This window comes from Sebastes umbrosus, chromosome 21 (assembly GCF_015220745.1).
Source record: "Sebastes umbrosus isolate fSebUmb1 chromosome 21, fSebUmb1.pri, whole genome shotgun sequence".
In the NCBI taxonomy this organism is placed as follows: domain Eukaryota; kingdom Metazoa; phylum Chordata; class Actinopteri; order Perciformes; family Sebastidae; genus Sebastes; species Sebastes umbrosus.
This window is the reverse complement of record NC_051289.1, coordinates 8,462,139-8,477,733: the sequence shown is the minus strand read 5'-3', so window position 1 is coordinate 8,477,733 and position 15,595 is coordinate 8,462,139. Positions and strand designations below refer to the sequence as shown.

The 15,595-nt window shown below is 42.0% G+C and overlaps 1 protein-coding gene across 6 annotated transcripts in view; it reads right to left on the bottom strand.

Moving 5' to 3' along the window:
- Nucleotides 1–236: 236 nt before the first annotated feature.
- cacnb2a (calcium channel, voltage-dependent, beta 2a) overlaps nt 237–15,595 on the bottom strand; it is a 70,240-nt gene continuing 54,881 nt past the window's right edge. For 3 of the 6 annotated variants that reach the window (XM_037757549.1, XM_037757551.1, XM_037757547.1), the window contains exons 3-13: nt 13,570–13,692; nt 13,351–13,487; nt 12,206–12,282; nt 11,755–11,888; nt 9,903–9,983; nt 9,742–9,800; nt 8,597–8,706; nt 6,912–7,063; nt 4,648–4,743; nt 3,646–3,828; nt 1,968–2,759 (exon numbers count right to left, since the gene is read on the bottom strand). In XM_037757549.1, the coding sequence (XP_037613477.1) occupies nt 1,968–2,759; nt 3,646–3,828; nt 4,648–4,743; nt 6,912–7,063; nt 8,597–8,706; nt 9,742–9,800; nt 9,903–9,983; nt 11,755–11,888; nt 12,206–12,282; nt 13,351–13,487; nt 13,570–13,692 (1,944 nt within the window). Of the gene's footprint in view, nt 2,760–3,645; nt 3,829–4,647; nt 4,744–6,911; nt 7,064–8,596; nt 8,707–9,741; nt 9,801–9,902; nt 9,984–11,533; nt 11,554–11,754; nt 11,889–12,205; nt 12,283–13,350; nt 13,488–13,569; nt 13,693–15,595 lie in introns of all 6 variants that reach the window. The other 3 variants (XM_037757548.1, XM_037757552.1, XM_037757546.1) reach the window with 2 other exon arrangements.

Genomic DNA, 15,595 nt, shown 5'->3' with positions numbered 1-15,595 from the left:
TGCACTGAAGGTGCATCTCTGTTTGTCTATTTTGGAGGCATCCGAGTGTGGAGAAGCTATTTTAGACGCATCCCCTCAGTATTGTCATTCATGTCGATGTTGTCATGACGACTCAGGAGGCAGGCCCGATGAGTCTACCTCAATTTTTCAGCAGAGTTTCAGACGACTATTTATAGACACAGCTCTCCTCTGTCTTCTGTCTGGGTCCTTCTGACAAAGCACACATCAAATCCTTCTTCCTCCTCTCATCAAGTCCTTTGTTGCCAACTTTATTCTTTATATTTATGCATTATGTACATACACATGTACACTGTTAGAAAATCTGTAGTGCTACCAATGTAGCATAGAAATGGAGTTTTTTTTTATAATTACAATTGTCAGGCAAAATCAAAGAAAGTGAATGGACAGGGTGGGTTTGTAAACAGAGGGGCAGCTCAATTCAGATTTTCAGTATCATGAATTAATACATCAATACGTCATTGTCTCTTAAAATAGATCGTGTTAGTCAGAGGGAGTGAACAAATGGTAAAAGACAAAACTATGTTTGTCTGGTAAACATTTTTGAATTGTTTGCAAATGCATCTTTTAAATTTTTTTTAGTGTAGAAGATGTCCTAAAATTAACATTCTTTATACTCTGTGGGAATAAAACAACATTCATTAGAAAAAGGGGGTCAGACTTATAATAAAAAGATGAACCTTGATGGGAGTTTTGGTAGTTGACCTACAGTAAAGTTGCAATGTCATATCAAATTTCACTTGAAACCAACGTGAATCAGTAAAAGTGCAGAATAAAGGGTGTACAAAATGTCTCTGGACCCATACAAAGAGAACAGTACTGCATGTAAGAGAGAGGAAGTTATTGTAGAGCTCATTTCGTCTTGGAAGGTAAGACTAAGGTGCACCTCGAGGGAGGCTTAAATATGTTAAAACCAAAATCAATGGACGCAGAATTTAAAAAAGGAACTAAGCAATAGAAGATGAACATAACATTAAGGGAGTAGTCTGACACTTTGGGGAATACACTTACTAACTTTCTAGCTGAGAGTGAGATGAGAAGATTGATACCACTTATAACACTAAGTCACAGTGTAAAACCACAACTTTGTTGTTTTTAGATTTAGTTTTTGTACAGAGATATAAAGTGTTAATTAGCAAGCTGTAGATGATTTTTTTCACTTTCATACATACTAGCCGTTTCCCCATTTTCAGCTAAGCTAACTGGCTGCTAGCTGTAGCTTCATATATGAGTGTTATTGATCTTCTCATCTAGACTCAGTTGGCAGTTAATTAGGTAGCTAAAACTAATGAAGTCTAATACAACAGTCATGTTTCTGTTATTTAGATCTGTTGTTTCAACACCCATACAAAAAAAAAATACAAATCCTCGAACAAAATCATAGACTACATTAGTTTTAGCTAAGGTGTACCTAATAAACTGGTAACTCTCAGCAAGACAGCGAGTACGCGTATTCCCCAAATTGCCCAACTATTCTTTTAAACAAAAGACCGCTGCAAATACAGCATCAAACTAACTTGGTTTAGTCAACCGTTGCAGTCAACCCTAGCAGTAGTCTGACGGAACAAATTATTCAAGTGGTAGCAAGCAAAAAAAATAATAAAAAATAAAAAATGCTAATCACAGAAAGCACAGCTCAGTTACAGAAACAAATTCTGCTTTTGTGTCATGCTTCATCAAACACAGGTTTTTAAAATATGCATATTTGAGAATATTCATGCATATCCACACATAAACAACGTCTATGCATAGATACACATACATATATTTATTTATATATTTATATTTGTATCTATGTAATCAAAATCCTGCCGTTGAAAAAGATGCAACAGCATTTTACAAAGGAAGTGTACATAAATAGGATGCTGTGGTTTTTCGGGGTATAGCAGCACGATGGGAGAACAGAATGGTTAAGAGTCAAAATTGAGCTTCAGGAGGGATTTGGTCTGTCACTGGTGGATGTAGGAGTCTCTGGCCCATTCCCCCGCGTCACCCCTCTTTTTGGGAGCCACCTCCCCCTCTCGGTCCCTGTCTCTGTCCCGGTCGTAGTAGTGGTGGTGGTGGTCGCGTGCCGGCCGGTGGTGGTGCGAGCGCTGCTTGTTCCGTTCGTTATGGTCCTGCTCGCGCTCCTTTGAGCGGTGGTGTCCCGTGCTGTGGCCGGCCTCCTCCGCCCCACCGCGGTGATGGTGGTGGTGGTGATGGTGGTTGTGGTCCCGGTGGGGCAGTGGCTCATAACGCTGTTGCTGCTGGGGGTGCCCCTCCCCTAGATCCTCATCCTCCTCCTCCTCTTCCTCCTCCTCTTCTTCCTCCTCCTCCTCTTCCTCCTCCTCCTCCTCCTCCTCCTCCTGGTGGAGGACCTGAGTGCGCGGCTCGATATAAGCCGAGTCCTTGCTCTCTCGGCTCTCTCGGCTCTCTCTGCTCTCGGGGGTCTCCGAGTCCAAAGTCTCCTGCCGGGAGAGACCCCGGGCTCGACTGTTTTGGTGGTGATGGTGGTGGTGGTTGTGTTGCTCAGTCCTGGTGGAAGACGAACGGTGGTGGATGTGCTGGGCTCTCCTGGAGGCCTCCGTCCTCGGAGGCCTCTCCTCCTCCTCATTGCCCTCCCCCTCGGCCTCTGCATCGGCGTCGGCCTGGTCCTGGCTCTGGTGGTGGTGGTGGTGATGGTGATGATGGTGCTGGTGATCATCTCTGGAGCCCTTTCTCTCCACTAACGCTTTATCTCCTTTCTGCTCCGCACTGCCGCCCTGAGGTCAGTAACACATGTCAGTCAGTCGGGTGACACAAAGCAAGAAAATGCACTGCAAACACACACAGAACTCATGCAGATTAATTTTCACTTCACCCGTGTTGCTTCTGGTGCGTATTGTATAGATGCACTCACACTTGAACACACACACTGCTTGAATATTCATCAACCATCCATTGAAGGTTAATGAATCCTGGAGGAGGAGGTTTGTATTTTCACTCAGCAGCACCAAGATGGACTTCTCATGGATTTCTGGCACCTGAAGTCTAAAACACATCTATCTAGAGGGCCTCTCCACACTCACCACACTAGCAATCACATGTCAAGCTGACTCCTGCTCCTCATCAATATCAGGATTTTCCTCATTTTCAGTCTTACATTTCCCATTGTGATGGCAGTGGATGGAGAGAGGGGTAGAGGTTAAGGGATTATACAGCATTTACACACTCAGATATGTGACATTAGCTGAAAAGTTGTGTTATAAAAAAATCCTACCATGAAAATGACAATCTATCCTTTAAAAAAGCCATGTTTACTAGTAAGAAATATAACTTCTAAATTTGAAATCAAGGGTTTCAGGTAATCATGATGTCGTCCAACTTCCTGTGTTCTCTAAATTGGAGCCTGAATGTGACTGTATCTGAATGAAAGAGTATGATTGATCCGACTTATTGTTCATTAAGTGGAAATTAAATAACACCAACAAAGCATCTCAACAAAATACCATTAAGTGTGGGTATTGGATGGGACCCTAAACCTCATTTACTGCAGGTTTTCTTCCTCTCTCCCTGTCTAGCCCTCTTTCTAGACCTCATCACTTCCCGTTCATCTGTATAGTTTCACTACAGGTACCCCCGCTCTCTCTGTGGCCTCTGCTCTTGTACCTGCACGCCGGAGACCGGGGCCGGGCTGGACGGCAGGGCGGCCGTGGGCAGCTTCGTTAGCACTGGGTTGGGGGGGTTGCAGCTGGTGGGGTGAGTGCTTTTCCAGTAGGCCTCCAGGTAATCAGCCATGTGCTCACATGCATCCTCCAGCTGGTTCTCATCTAGGATGATGTCAAACATCTCCTGAGGAAGGAGAGAAGGGTGCAGACAGGGTTAAAGAAAATGGAAAGGAGACATGTTCGAGGTTGAAAAAACAAGACGGTGCTGTCGTGGCATTTCACAACAAAAGACTAAAACTATCTGTCTAATGCTATTGATCTTTATATATACAAAATGCTCAGAGCTATGTTGGAATCCACCCACTGAACTAAGCACTAGGTAAGTGATAATGTACAGTGAGCCGGTCATTGTTGTGAAATAAACCCTGACAGGACGATGCCGCACCCCAACGCAAATCGGAGGGTCTTGCATCGAAGGGGTTTATTTCACAACAACAACCCGCTAGCTGTTCATTATCTTGCTTATTACACAGCTACTTACTTAAGAAATCAATAATTTGACACAAAAACGGTCCGACGGAGTCCGACATCAGAACTGTGCCCACAGCAACGGACTGTTATACATAGTAACGGTTTGTTATAAAGAAATAACAGACCTTAGAACGCTGTGATTAACCAATCAGAATCAAGCATTCAACAAAGCTGCGTAATAAATGGCATAAATTTTGAGAAAATCTTAAAGAGTGATTCCCTAAAGATTCGGACTGCTATTTGAATTAAATTAAGCCGGCACTCTCACAAGCCTGGAGTGCTTGCTTCATTTTCTAAAATAATAACTAAGCAGATTACAGAAGAGCAGAAATAGAACTGGCACGAATTATAAAGCTTTCAAAAAAAAAATCTGACTTCAGAAACGCATGAAACTAAAACCCAGAGCCAAAACCATCTCTGAAGGACAAGACGGGGATAATTTGGGTAGTTTGGGTCCAATGCAGAGACTTACAGGAGGGCACTGAGCCAGCTTATCAGCAGCCACCATCTGGACGTTGAGGTGTTTGGCCTGAGACTTGCCTCTGGACTTGATGAGCCTCTGCAGCACCTGAGGGCAAATAAGGTAACAAGGTCATAAAGCTTTGTGTTAGCAAAATTCAAGTCTATGAAATTGACTTTTATACTGTACAAAAACAAATCCAGAAACAAATATTACTTTCCACCGCTGCCTGTGAGGACTTCAACTTAAAAAGAAGCTAAGTACATTTACTCAAGTAGTGTCCTTATGCCTGGTTCAGACTACACGATATCAACTGGATTAGAGCCCGACCCGGCCATCGTAGGGTGTCGGCTCAGATTGTAAATGATAACGGCTGCGTCAATCGATCATTTTATCCTGTGTAGTGTGTCATAGTAGACAACAACCGACGCCGCATCTGGGACACCTCACAATGTCCCGACAGAAAGACTATAAGTTCCCTCACGACCGTGACTTTGACCTTCAACTGTAAACATGGCAAAGCAAAAGAGGAATGATGTGAAATATAAAGATGTTGTTGGTGCAGCAGGTGGTGGTGAAGTTCTTGTTTTTTCGGCTTTTCCGAACACAAGACAGCCAGCATCATACACACCGCCATTGTTTGTTTACATTCTTGTTCTTTGGAGGTTGGTCTTTGCAACTCCTTCCCAATGACATCATGCATGTTTTAAAAGACATGGAGCTTTGACTGGTCGTGTACCAACGTGTAGTCGGTCATGTTTTGCGGCCAAGTCACGGCAAGATTTTCCGACTCAATAATTGCAAATCTGACACAGTGACCATCGTAACAGACAAAAATATCATGTAGTCTGAACCAGGCATAAGAAGAATTTTGAGGTTCTTGAACTTTACTGGAGTATATCTAATTTCTACTACTCTATATTTCTACCACACTAAATTTCAGAGGGAAATTTTGTACTTTTTACTCGACTACTTTTCAGATGAAGTTTTTTTCCAGTGGTTCCCGACGTTTTTGGCTTGTAATTCTACAAAAAAAGCAGCATCTAGTTGGGGGCATCACATTTCAGATGTTCAAGATACAAGATACTTTATTACTGCCACGCAACAGAGTTGGTGGTAATTGTTTTGGTAGAGCATTAATTTTATGCAAAGCACGAAACATCACAGTACAGCGTACAAGTTATCAAAAGCAGGAAGGGTTTGCACATTTTCCAGTTCATCAAGATTCTTCTCTTTGCCGAGAGGCATCCCAGCGTGAAAAGACGGTTTGTAGGAAATGGCAAACCACTTCATATTTCTGTTCCAGCAAACATAATGCTGGACAATCCGGGCAAAATTGTAGGGCTGAAACGAACAGTTCAAAGCTTCATTCATAACGTTGACATTCAAATTATTATTACTGATAACTTCCACTTTCTATTCCCCTCCTCTCTCTCTCTCTCTCTCTCTCTCTCTCTCTCTCTCTCTCTCACAGAGTGAGCAAAGGAAGGTACCCACTTATTAACGGGGAGGTCTAGCAGCAATCTAACAGCACCATAAATAACATTTATATAACCACAGTAACACACGGTAAAGCCCTAGAAATTTGCATGGGGGTTAAATTAATTTACTTTATATGGGCACTGCTGCTGCTCCAAGTTAAAATCCGGTAACTAATGTGCCAAATGATTCGAGTCCTTGGAGGATGGCAGCATTTTCACAGCTGCAAGGCAGAACTGTACTGTACTGTGATGTTCCCATTTTCTGCTTTACATACAAAATAATGATGCAATTTCAGCATTTTTCTTTTCTCTTGTCTTTATTTGCATATTCATAATCAGATTATATTATTTGTATATTGTGATACTGTATTGGATTAGGTTACTTATTGAAGTAACCCCTCCGAACCCTGCATATACAGTTATATTATAACTTGTAAAAACACTTTAAGTTTAGCTGTATATGATATGGCAGCAGGTTGTAATTGAGAGGACAGGTGGTAGAAAGCAGTTTATTTTATCCCACTGTGAGTGTGATTCACACTGATGCCACTTTGATTTAAAGCTTGTATCTCATCCCTCTTTAGCTAGGCTTGTTCTCATTTTCTATGTTACCCAAATGCCCGTGTTTTTTTATTGATCACTGAATCATGAGCCTTTTTTAACTCACGCTGAGTGAGTGTGATGATGAATCAGTCCCCTCACACATTTGCTGTATACATGCTGTATTTAAAAATCACAGCTAGTTTTCCTTTTAACTCACATTGTCACTGGATCCAACATGTTCATTTTACTCACCTTGGGAGACGTGATCTTAACGTAGACGATGATGGGGGCGAGGGAAGTCTTCCCCAGCTGTGACGGGTGGTTGATGGTGTCGGCGTCCAGAACTACCAGCTGTAATGTCCGGGCCAGTTCGAAAATCCGCTCAATCTCACTCTGGACTTCAGCTGGAGAAGAAGGAAAAAGTGTGAGTCAAAGAAGAACTTCGACTTTATTTCTTTATTCACAAGTAAAGCCACTTTCAGGGGTTGTTTCTTTATGGAAACGGGAGTTCATCAATCAGATTTTGTCTTTTTAACTTCTATTTTGTTGCTCTTAGCTTTATTACTACCATGCCTGTTTCATATTTCATGTTTTTATGGCGAAGTCCTTTGTCACAATTGTTTTGAAAAGTGCTATATAGATAAATCTTTACTTATTTACTAAATGTGGTTTGAATAACTTGACTTTTAACCTTGGCTCCTTCCTTACAGTTTCATAGAAACTTAAATATTCAACAGACATCATGATTTAAGGGACCAGGCTTAGAGACCAATAGCTCTTAGAGGAACAGCGAGCCATGTTCTGTTATCTCTAAAAAAAACACCAAGTGTTACATCACACAACCTCCACTCCTCCAACAGATGACGACGTGACTGCAAAAACTATCCTACAAATATCACAGCAGGGCACGATTCCCAATCTGAGAAGAATCGCGGCAAAGCTTCATGACTTCCAGTCACGAAAAAATTTGAAGTAAACTGATAACATGAAAACATTCAAACCTAACAGCTCATTCAAGCTATGAGTGAGTCACGAATTTTAATTTTCCTGCTAAAATATGCCAAAGGGGTGAGATAATTTCACTTCTGATGTAGAGTTTTTTCTGAAATCATTTATTGTATCTCGAGGCGAGGAAGGCTTCACTCGCATTAAGGAAATGTCACTTTTGATTGAAGACATTTCATGAAAATGTTCATCAGAACAAATGTACAAATCTTGATCTTTTGGCAGATTTCTTTTGGGGAAAGTGAAGAGTTCAGGCTCTATAGAGCACGAAATAGCTTGTTAAGATGGATATTTTTTTAAAGATTAAGTATGTAACAGACTAAATAGACTCCAAATGGCACTTGCTTAAACTTAAAAGCTTTGGGTGAAATATGAAGGGAAAGTTTTTGCTCTTAATGTGCCTCTGTCCTAATGTATCTTTAAAAAGAGAGTAGAAGTGGAGGAGCTGCTGCCTTAAAGCTCCTTTCGAGTTTTTATCTGGGACAGCAGCAGCAGTAAAATCAAATGGTAGTGTGGTGGCTCTGTATAATCGTAAAAAATGAAATATAACACACTTCTTGCTTCCAGGCTTTTCCTGGGACATCTTACTCTGCTGCAGCCGCGGACTGATGCTTACGCTGATACATAGCAAAGATTGTCCCCTCTCAGGAATCTGTTTCGTTCTAATCACATCTGAACCCAGATCAACCTCAGTCAAATCAGAGCGGCTCTTGAACTTGTTATCTTGCATTTATGCTCTATCTTTCATTCCTAACAAAAGAAAAGTGGCCAAGGCCTTTCCGGACCGTCGGGAGTTATCATTACCGTTGACGAGAGTTTCTTTAAACGGTTCCTTCCTTTTCCACATAAGCTGGTCTCCTTGAAAACATTATGAATCAAAACACCAGATGTTCCCACCAGGCGATGCAGTGATTTCTAACACGAAAACGTACCCAAGTTGGAGCGCGTGTTGGAGCGTTCGATGATGGCGTGCTTGCTGGGATTGTTCAGGACTGAGCGTTTGGCCAGAGAGATGTCCGCCGTGACGCGAGTGATTGATATTCTGAAACAAGGGACAAGAAAATACCCGGTTAACCAGATATTATGGACTTTGTTTGTTTGACATGAGGGAGGAGGACAAACACTTTATTCTTGCCATGTATTAAGACCAAAAATAAAGGAGCAAACAGCTGTAAAAACACAAATAGTCAAGAGCGGAGTCTGAGAGTTACAACAAACAGAATAAAGGTGGAGATAAAAGGGGAATCCCAGTTCTTTGAACATGAATAACTGAGTAAAGTTGATTTGATTGTTGATGATTTGACCTGGATTTTACAGTTCTTCAAAGGTGGTTTAAAAACTATCAGAGCAATGTGTGAAACCCAAAGTGTTTCCATACTTTACTGTATGTGTAGTGTTTACCACGTTGGATTTAACATGTGAGAGTGCAGGTCGTATCCACGCAGACCCTCTGACGTTTTCTACTTTTTCGCCTAGCCTCGCAGCGACTGGCTGCTGTTTGTTTAGGTGACGGAACGGGAGCGGATATGATGTCACGTTACTCAGTCTACAACAATAAAAACTGTAAATTTGTTTTACCTCTGCATAGAATCAAATGAAGCAAATATATCGATTCTAGCATTTCAAAATGCTAAACAAAATCGTGATACATAGGTGAATTGATATTTTTTCCCACCCCTAGAAAATAGGTTGAAAAATACCAAAGTTACCCTTTAGACAATGTTTTTCTAAGTTCAAAGGAGAATTAACAGCATTCAGTGCAGCTGCTGGTGGTCTGAGTGGATCTTAGTGTTGTGTAACTTCATGGCCTCTCTGCTTTCGGATGGATGGATGGACTCAACATTGAGTAAGGAGAATCCTGCTCTGCTCTAGGGCCCACTATGGCCTATTAAGGACATGGAGAGGGCCTATTTAAAGCAGCAGCAGCAGCACACACATCTCCAGGCCAAACAAACTTGTTACACACTCCCTCGGCTAACCTCAGGGGACAGATAAATACCAGCCTATAGAGTTGGAGAGAGAGGAGGAATGAGGAAGGAAGCAGGATGAGAGCTTGTATTTTTAAAAGGTCACTTACCTTCCCTCGAATCTGTGTTTCAAGAAGTCAAACAGTGCTTTTTGCATCATGTCTGTCACCTGTGGACCGGAAATTTAGGGAGTTAAAACAGTTAATAGGGACACACATTTCCCAGATAATTTCCCAACAAAGGCAGTGTTTGAAATTGAGTTTTGACGCACCTCGTAGCCCTTCAGTGACGGTCCAACCAGAACCACGGGCCGCATAGAAGGCACAACGTCGTACGGAGGAATGTGTTCCGCCTTAAGAGAGCAGAAGAAGAAAAACAGTTGCACACATTTATGGAGACAAAGTAAACACTCACCATCACAAATCACTTGAGGGATTTGGAACAACAATGACCCAGACTAGATTTAAAAGCACTGGAACATTGTGAACCATGAAATGGGACGTCCCAGCTGGCCCGACAAAACACAAGCTTTGATTTATATAATAGATTTGGCAGTTTACTTCACAAATTTTGACATCATCACGTTGTCGATACTTCAAAGCAGCTTACAGTAAACTACAATATTTCATGATGGATTACAATATTTAGATAAATCCTCTCATTTCATGGTTCTGATGTCAGTGATTAAAAAGGAAAAACTACTTGACAGGAAAGGTTAGTCGGACAGGGAGAAAACGCTTCAGTAGATCAACAGAAAAAATGTGGAAAGAAATTAGGAAACAGGTAGAAAAACTTGATCACTGCTGTTGGGACAAAGTGGGAGCTCAGTTTGTGTAACAGCCTCAGTTTTAAATCAAAAATCATAGATAAGATGTTTGAAATTAGAGCTGAAACAATTAGTCGATTAATCAGTCAGTCGATCGACAGAATTAGGGATGTACCGTTCAAATTAGTCCCCGGCATCTGGACGTGTGGATATACCAGCACACTGGAGGAAAATTAAAGTACTTTCTCTTTCTTTTCTTTTTAAAATGCAGTAACAGTGCAGGATCTAAGGTGAAGCTCTGTTGGAGAGCAGACTGTTGATTATCATATCCACCACACACTATTGTTTTTACTCATTTTCTCCCCTTATTTGTCCTAATGGTCAACCTGCTCTCAGTCTGTTTTATCTTTATGATGAGTAGATTTCATGTTCGCTCATCTTCCTCTCTCCACTTCTTAACATTTCCTTTCTCTCTAACATGTGCTGTCGTCATTGTGCTTCCTTTGGGACGTTGTGGGAACTGATGCACACTACTGCTGACTAACATAAGGATATTATTGGACAATGTGGTTCTGCACAAATACTTCTGGTAGCCTAGGTTCAACTCTGCATTACGTGGTTAACGTCAGCGTAGTCATGGGAAACTTTCATGTATTAGCGTTTTACAAAATGAAATTGACTTAATTGGATTTTTGTTTTTAGATATGTGAGAAGACTTTAAATACATTTAGCATGTGATAATGGGAAAAAATATGTTTTTGAATGTCGCGATGTTGATTTTCTATAGCAAACGGCCTTTATCACTCCTGTCATTGATAAAAATATCAATAAAAGTTTTTATAGCCATATTTGTAGGCAAATGCAAAACATTAAACAATGGATACAAGAAAGCTAACAGTCATATTTTCCCAAACTATTCCATTAAACTCAGATCTTGTCTAGCTCATTAAAAGGCTGTTCACACTGAGCTCTCACTCGATCAGGATCACTAACAAACACGTAAACACACACAAACACAACACAGAGGATTGCAGGAGCAGTGAGTAGGGTGAGAGGTCAGAGGGTTTTGTACAGGTCAGACCCCAGAGGTCATCTCCAGACCCTGCTGAGCTGGTGCACTGCACGCCACGACTTACCGACTTCTGCTTCTGCTTAGCTGTGGTGAGACGGAAGAGGAGAAAGAGAGAGGTTAAGGACAGGCATGCATGCTAACGGACGGGTGCACGCCGAGGGACGAGGACGGTGTTGTAGACAAACAGGATGGGCCGCTGAGTGAAGCCAAGCAGGCGTTAAGTCAGAGACGTGCGGACGGATAGTGGAAGAAGAAGAGGAGTAGGTTGGGTAGTCCAGGGTTTACCTTCTTAAAAAAGGGCATTCGTTTCTCTTTTGCTAGGGGTGACATGACAGTGTTTGGACTGGCTTTAGAGGACCGCAGGTTGACTGGAAGCTCATTGTCCTCGGGGTCTAAGTCTGTGGCGTCTATATCAATGGCTACGCACAGACAGACAAGACCACCGTCACACAGATGAACACAGGAGGTCACAGGTTCTCATTGACAGTAGCACAGAATTTATGCTGCTATACATTGACAGCAAATGAAACATGTAAAAGTACAATCATGGCCATTAAAACATAACTGACAGGAAAACGTCAACTTTATTGCAGGTAAAAATACAAAATATGAAAAATGTAAGTAGTACATCTTACCGTCAACTTGAATTGAGTGGTTAAAAGTTGTTTAAATACATCAAAGACTGTTTATTAAGTGTAAAATTGGAGTTTTTAAAGTTGCCTATCAAGCTACTCACCAGACGAAGGAGGAGTAGATTTCCGAGAGTTAGGAACCACTTCACCTAAACTAGAGGATGAGTTTGCTCCCAATTTACTGAAAAGAGAAAAAGTGTTCCACATGTGAGATCAACAACTCTTAAAAGGAACTGTATGTAACTTTTTAAATGTATGAATCACTTTTATTGCCAATGTGTGATCAGGTTGTAACCTAACCTAAAATATGAGACCTTCCGCGACTTTCTGGGTTTCCTCTATCAGCCTGTAGACGGCTTTTAATGTGAAGAAACGGGCCTGCTTTTCTGGGAAAATCCAACTGATGTGACGTCATGTGTACTCGCGAGTGCCTTAGCCCTAGCTAAAGTTCAGTTAGAAATGGAGTCCGCTAACGCCAACAAACGACCAGCCACCACAACTCAAACTCCAACATTCATAAACTACATGGAAGCACAAAAAAACAAACTTATATCTAGTGAAGCCCGTCTTGCAAAATAGGAATGTGACCGACGTCGAGGGAAAACTGTGTTGTGGGAGTATAGCAGAGTCAGCGTGAAGAGTGTGTGTGCACGTGGCAATTGAGTGGTGAAGCAAGAGAGAGAGAGCGTCGGCGAGTGCGTGAGAAAACGAGCGAGCAGTGGAGCAGAAGAGAGTTAGTTTAGCTTTGAGAATATCAAGTGAATGTACAGCGAAAGTTGCAGATTGTGCAGAAATGTCTTGTTTCCCTGCTGCTGAGTGAAGTGACGGGGCTCCGGAGTGAGTAACGTTATCGTGTTAACGTTATCTAACCCTGTGCCTTCTGACCACGGTCGGGAGGCTGAAGCAGGAAAAGTTAATACTGGGATCAACATTGGCCGGGCCTTCAATTTCTGGAGGGACCTTCAGCTAACATTACTGCTAAACATGTGAAATATATAATGATATTGTGGTTTTAGCTGATTAATGTTGCTAATGTTAATCAACATGATGCCTGTCAATCACGTTCAGTCTCGTGTGTGTCGGTAGTGCGAACACAAGCGCGGAGCAACAGGACGCTGACTGTCGTTGACTTAACGGCCACAGGTGTCACTGTTAACAAGCAATTTCTGATTCTTACAGAGAGTCCCTTTAAGAAGATCCAAATTAATTTTAGTCGATCTCCAAGCCGAGACCAGATGAGGGTTTTTACCTGGAGTGGAACTTGCCCTGTTTGGCTCTCTGCTCCTGGAGGATACGAGTGTTTTCAAGCTTCACTGGACTGGGGATGAAACCGATTTCACAGCCTTCCTTCACCAGGCGTCCTATCCACCAGTCGTTGTTGAATTTCTACACAGAATAAGCAAAGACAGTTATCTCGAGCATCCTCCTTACTTCCGTCGGCATCACCGTCTTGAATAGAACCACTCACCTCTTTGACATGGAGGAAGTCTTTAGCCTCAAAGGAGATGGCCATGCCTGGCACGGGGACATCATCATCGTGACACGGGCTGTAGTTGACATTTGTGCGAACAGCAAATGCAACTGGTTTGGTCTGGTGGGAGGAGAAAAGATAAATGAAAATATCAGATTGTGCAACAGATATAAATGGTAATTGTATCCTTAAATCCTAATCCACAAGAAAGAGGAGGCCTGTTCATTAAAAAGTGTTTTTGTGCACTGTTGGTGGGCTGTGTTTCTTGTCTTTGTGCGAGGTATAAAAATAACCCTAGGTGAGGGATACAAGTAGTCTCTGACTCATCCAGACTTAGTATCTCTCCATGAATGATTTGGCTTGCTGCACTGTCTCTCTGCTACAGGCTAAAATACGACTCAGAGTGATGCAACATGTTAGTGTCTGCAGCAATCACCACTTCAACGCCGATAGTAAAACAGGACTCTTGTATTGCGCTCACTTATGAGCAGCACAAACAGCACTTGTGTAAATGGCTCACAAATCAATCCCACAATCTTTACAGTGGTTGAATCAATACTGGCCTTCCTATCAGATCACTGCTGACCTTCCCCATTGGGACAAACAGTCCATTGAGATAATGCATTCAGCTAATGAAATGTTTCCTGTACTCCTGCGAGCTGTGATATAACCACCAACACTAATGACTGTTCACATATGAGAGAGCAACTTTCTTTCTTTACACAGATATTTTTGCACAAAGCAAAAGCGAATCTCCTCTGCCCTTAGTGACGCATTACATTTTCTACCAAAAAGGGAAGATTTAATAAGGTCACGTCATGAAAAAATTTAATGGAAGAACCATATGCTCACAGACAAACCCTCTGAATCCAGATATCTGCAAGAGTAGAATATACCCACGTAAGACACACACCACTTTAAGAATTACATAAAATGCTTTTGGACATAATCTTGGAGCCAGCCTGGCGGCGATGGCAGCAACAGTTGGCAACACGGTCATGCCCTCAACCAGATTACATTTGCCTTTGACTGTGTGACAAGCATGACGGAAGTCAACTGAAAAGCCAAAACGAATGCACAGGGATGTAGGTAGCTTAGAGTAATCTCCCAGCGTAGACTCGCACGCTAAATATTAACCTGCAGATGAAAGAGAGCAAGATGAGGGGAAGGGTGTGTAATATTCAGCTGGAGGCCAAACTGAACCAACTAGACCGGAGCTTTGATGCTGTAACTTTAGTTGGACCTCATACAGATTCAGTAAAATGCTTTTCAAAGTGCGTCATAGTAGTGCTCCAATCTGATTTTCCCATAGCAACCTAAAAATAAAACGTAGCAACAGGTTGGGTTTCAATTCAGTGCACAGAAAGCATACGAAGCGAGGCAGATCTAAAATCTGCTCCCTGGAGGAGTTTTCTGGCGGAGTGGCGTGTCGGCACACCGTGATGATCATCGCTGTTGATCAGCACAAGTGAGTTGAGTTGGTTCGAGAGTGATTATTGGACTTTCATTCATTAGGCGGACACAAAACACGACTCCATATGCTAATGATGCTCTATATCTGCTGGATGTGTAAATAAGCAACAAAAGGTGATGATATGTCAACGTTGTGTTCACAACTTGTTTCTGCTGCAGCAAACTGGCAGATAATATCAGTTATTGCAGGTTCAAATACTCAATGAAATTAAATGACTTTTAAAGATTAATATGTTTCGTGCAGCACTTTCCCCATTCACCTTGAACCTCCAACAGTGACTGATTGGATTCGCTTGGATCTAAATGCTACTTGAGATCTTTCAAACAGGCAGCGATGCTCAGTGAAGCTCAGTGCTATGAGAGTAATTCATCAGCTTTACGTACGACGAGCGCTCTCTTTCATCATCGCTGTGTCCACTCCTGCCTCATTGATATACAACAGGTGTGAAGTGACTGTGATGAACTACGAGGGATTATGGAAATAATACATTAGTGAAATCCTCCGGGAATCACTTTCCTCATGCGGACAGTAATGTAAATATTCCATGAA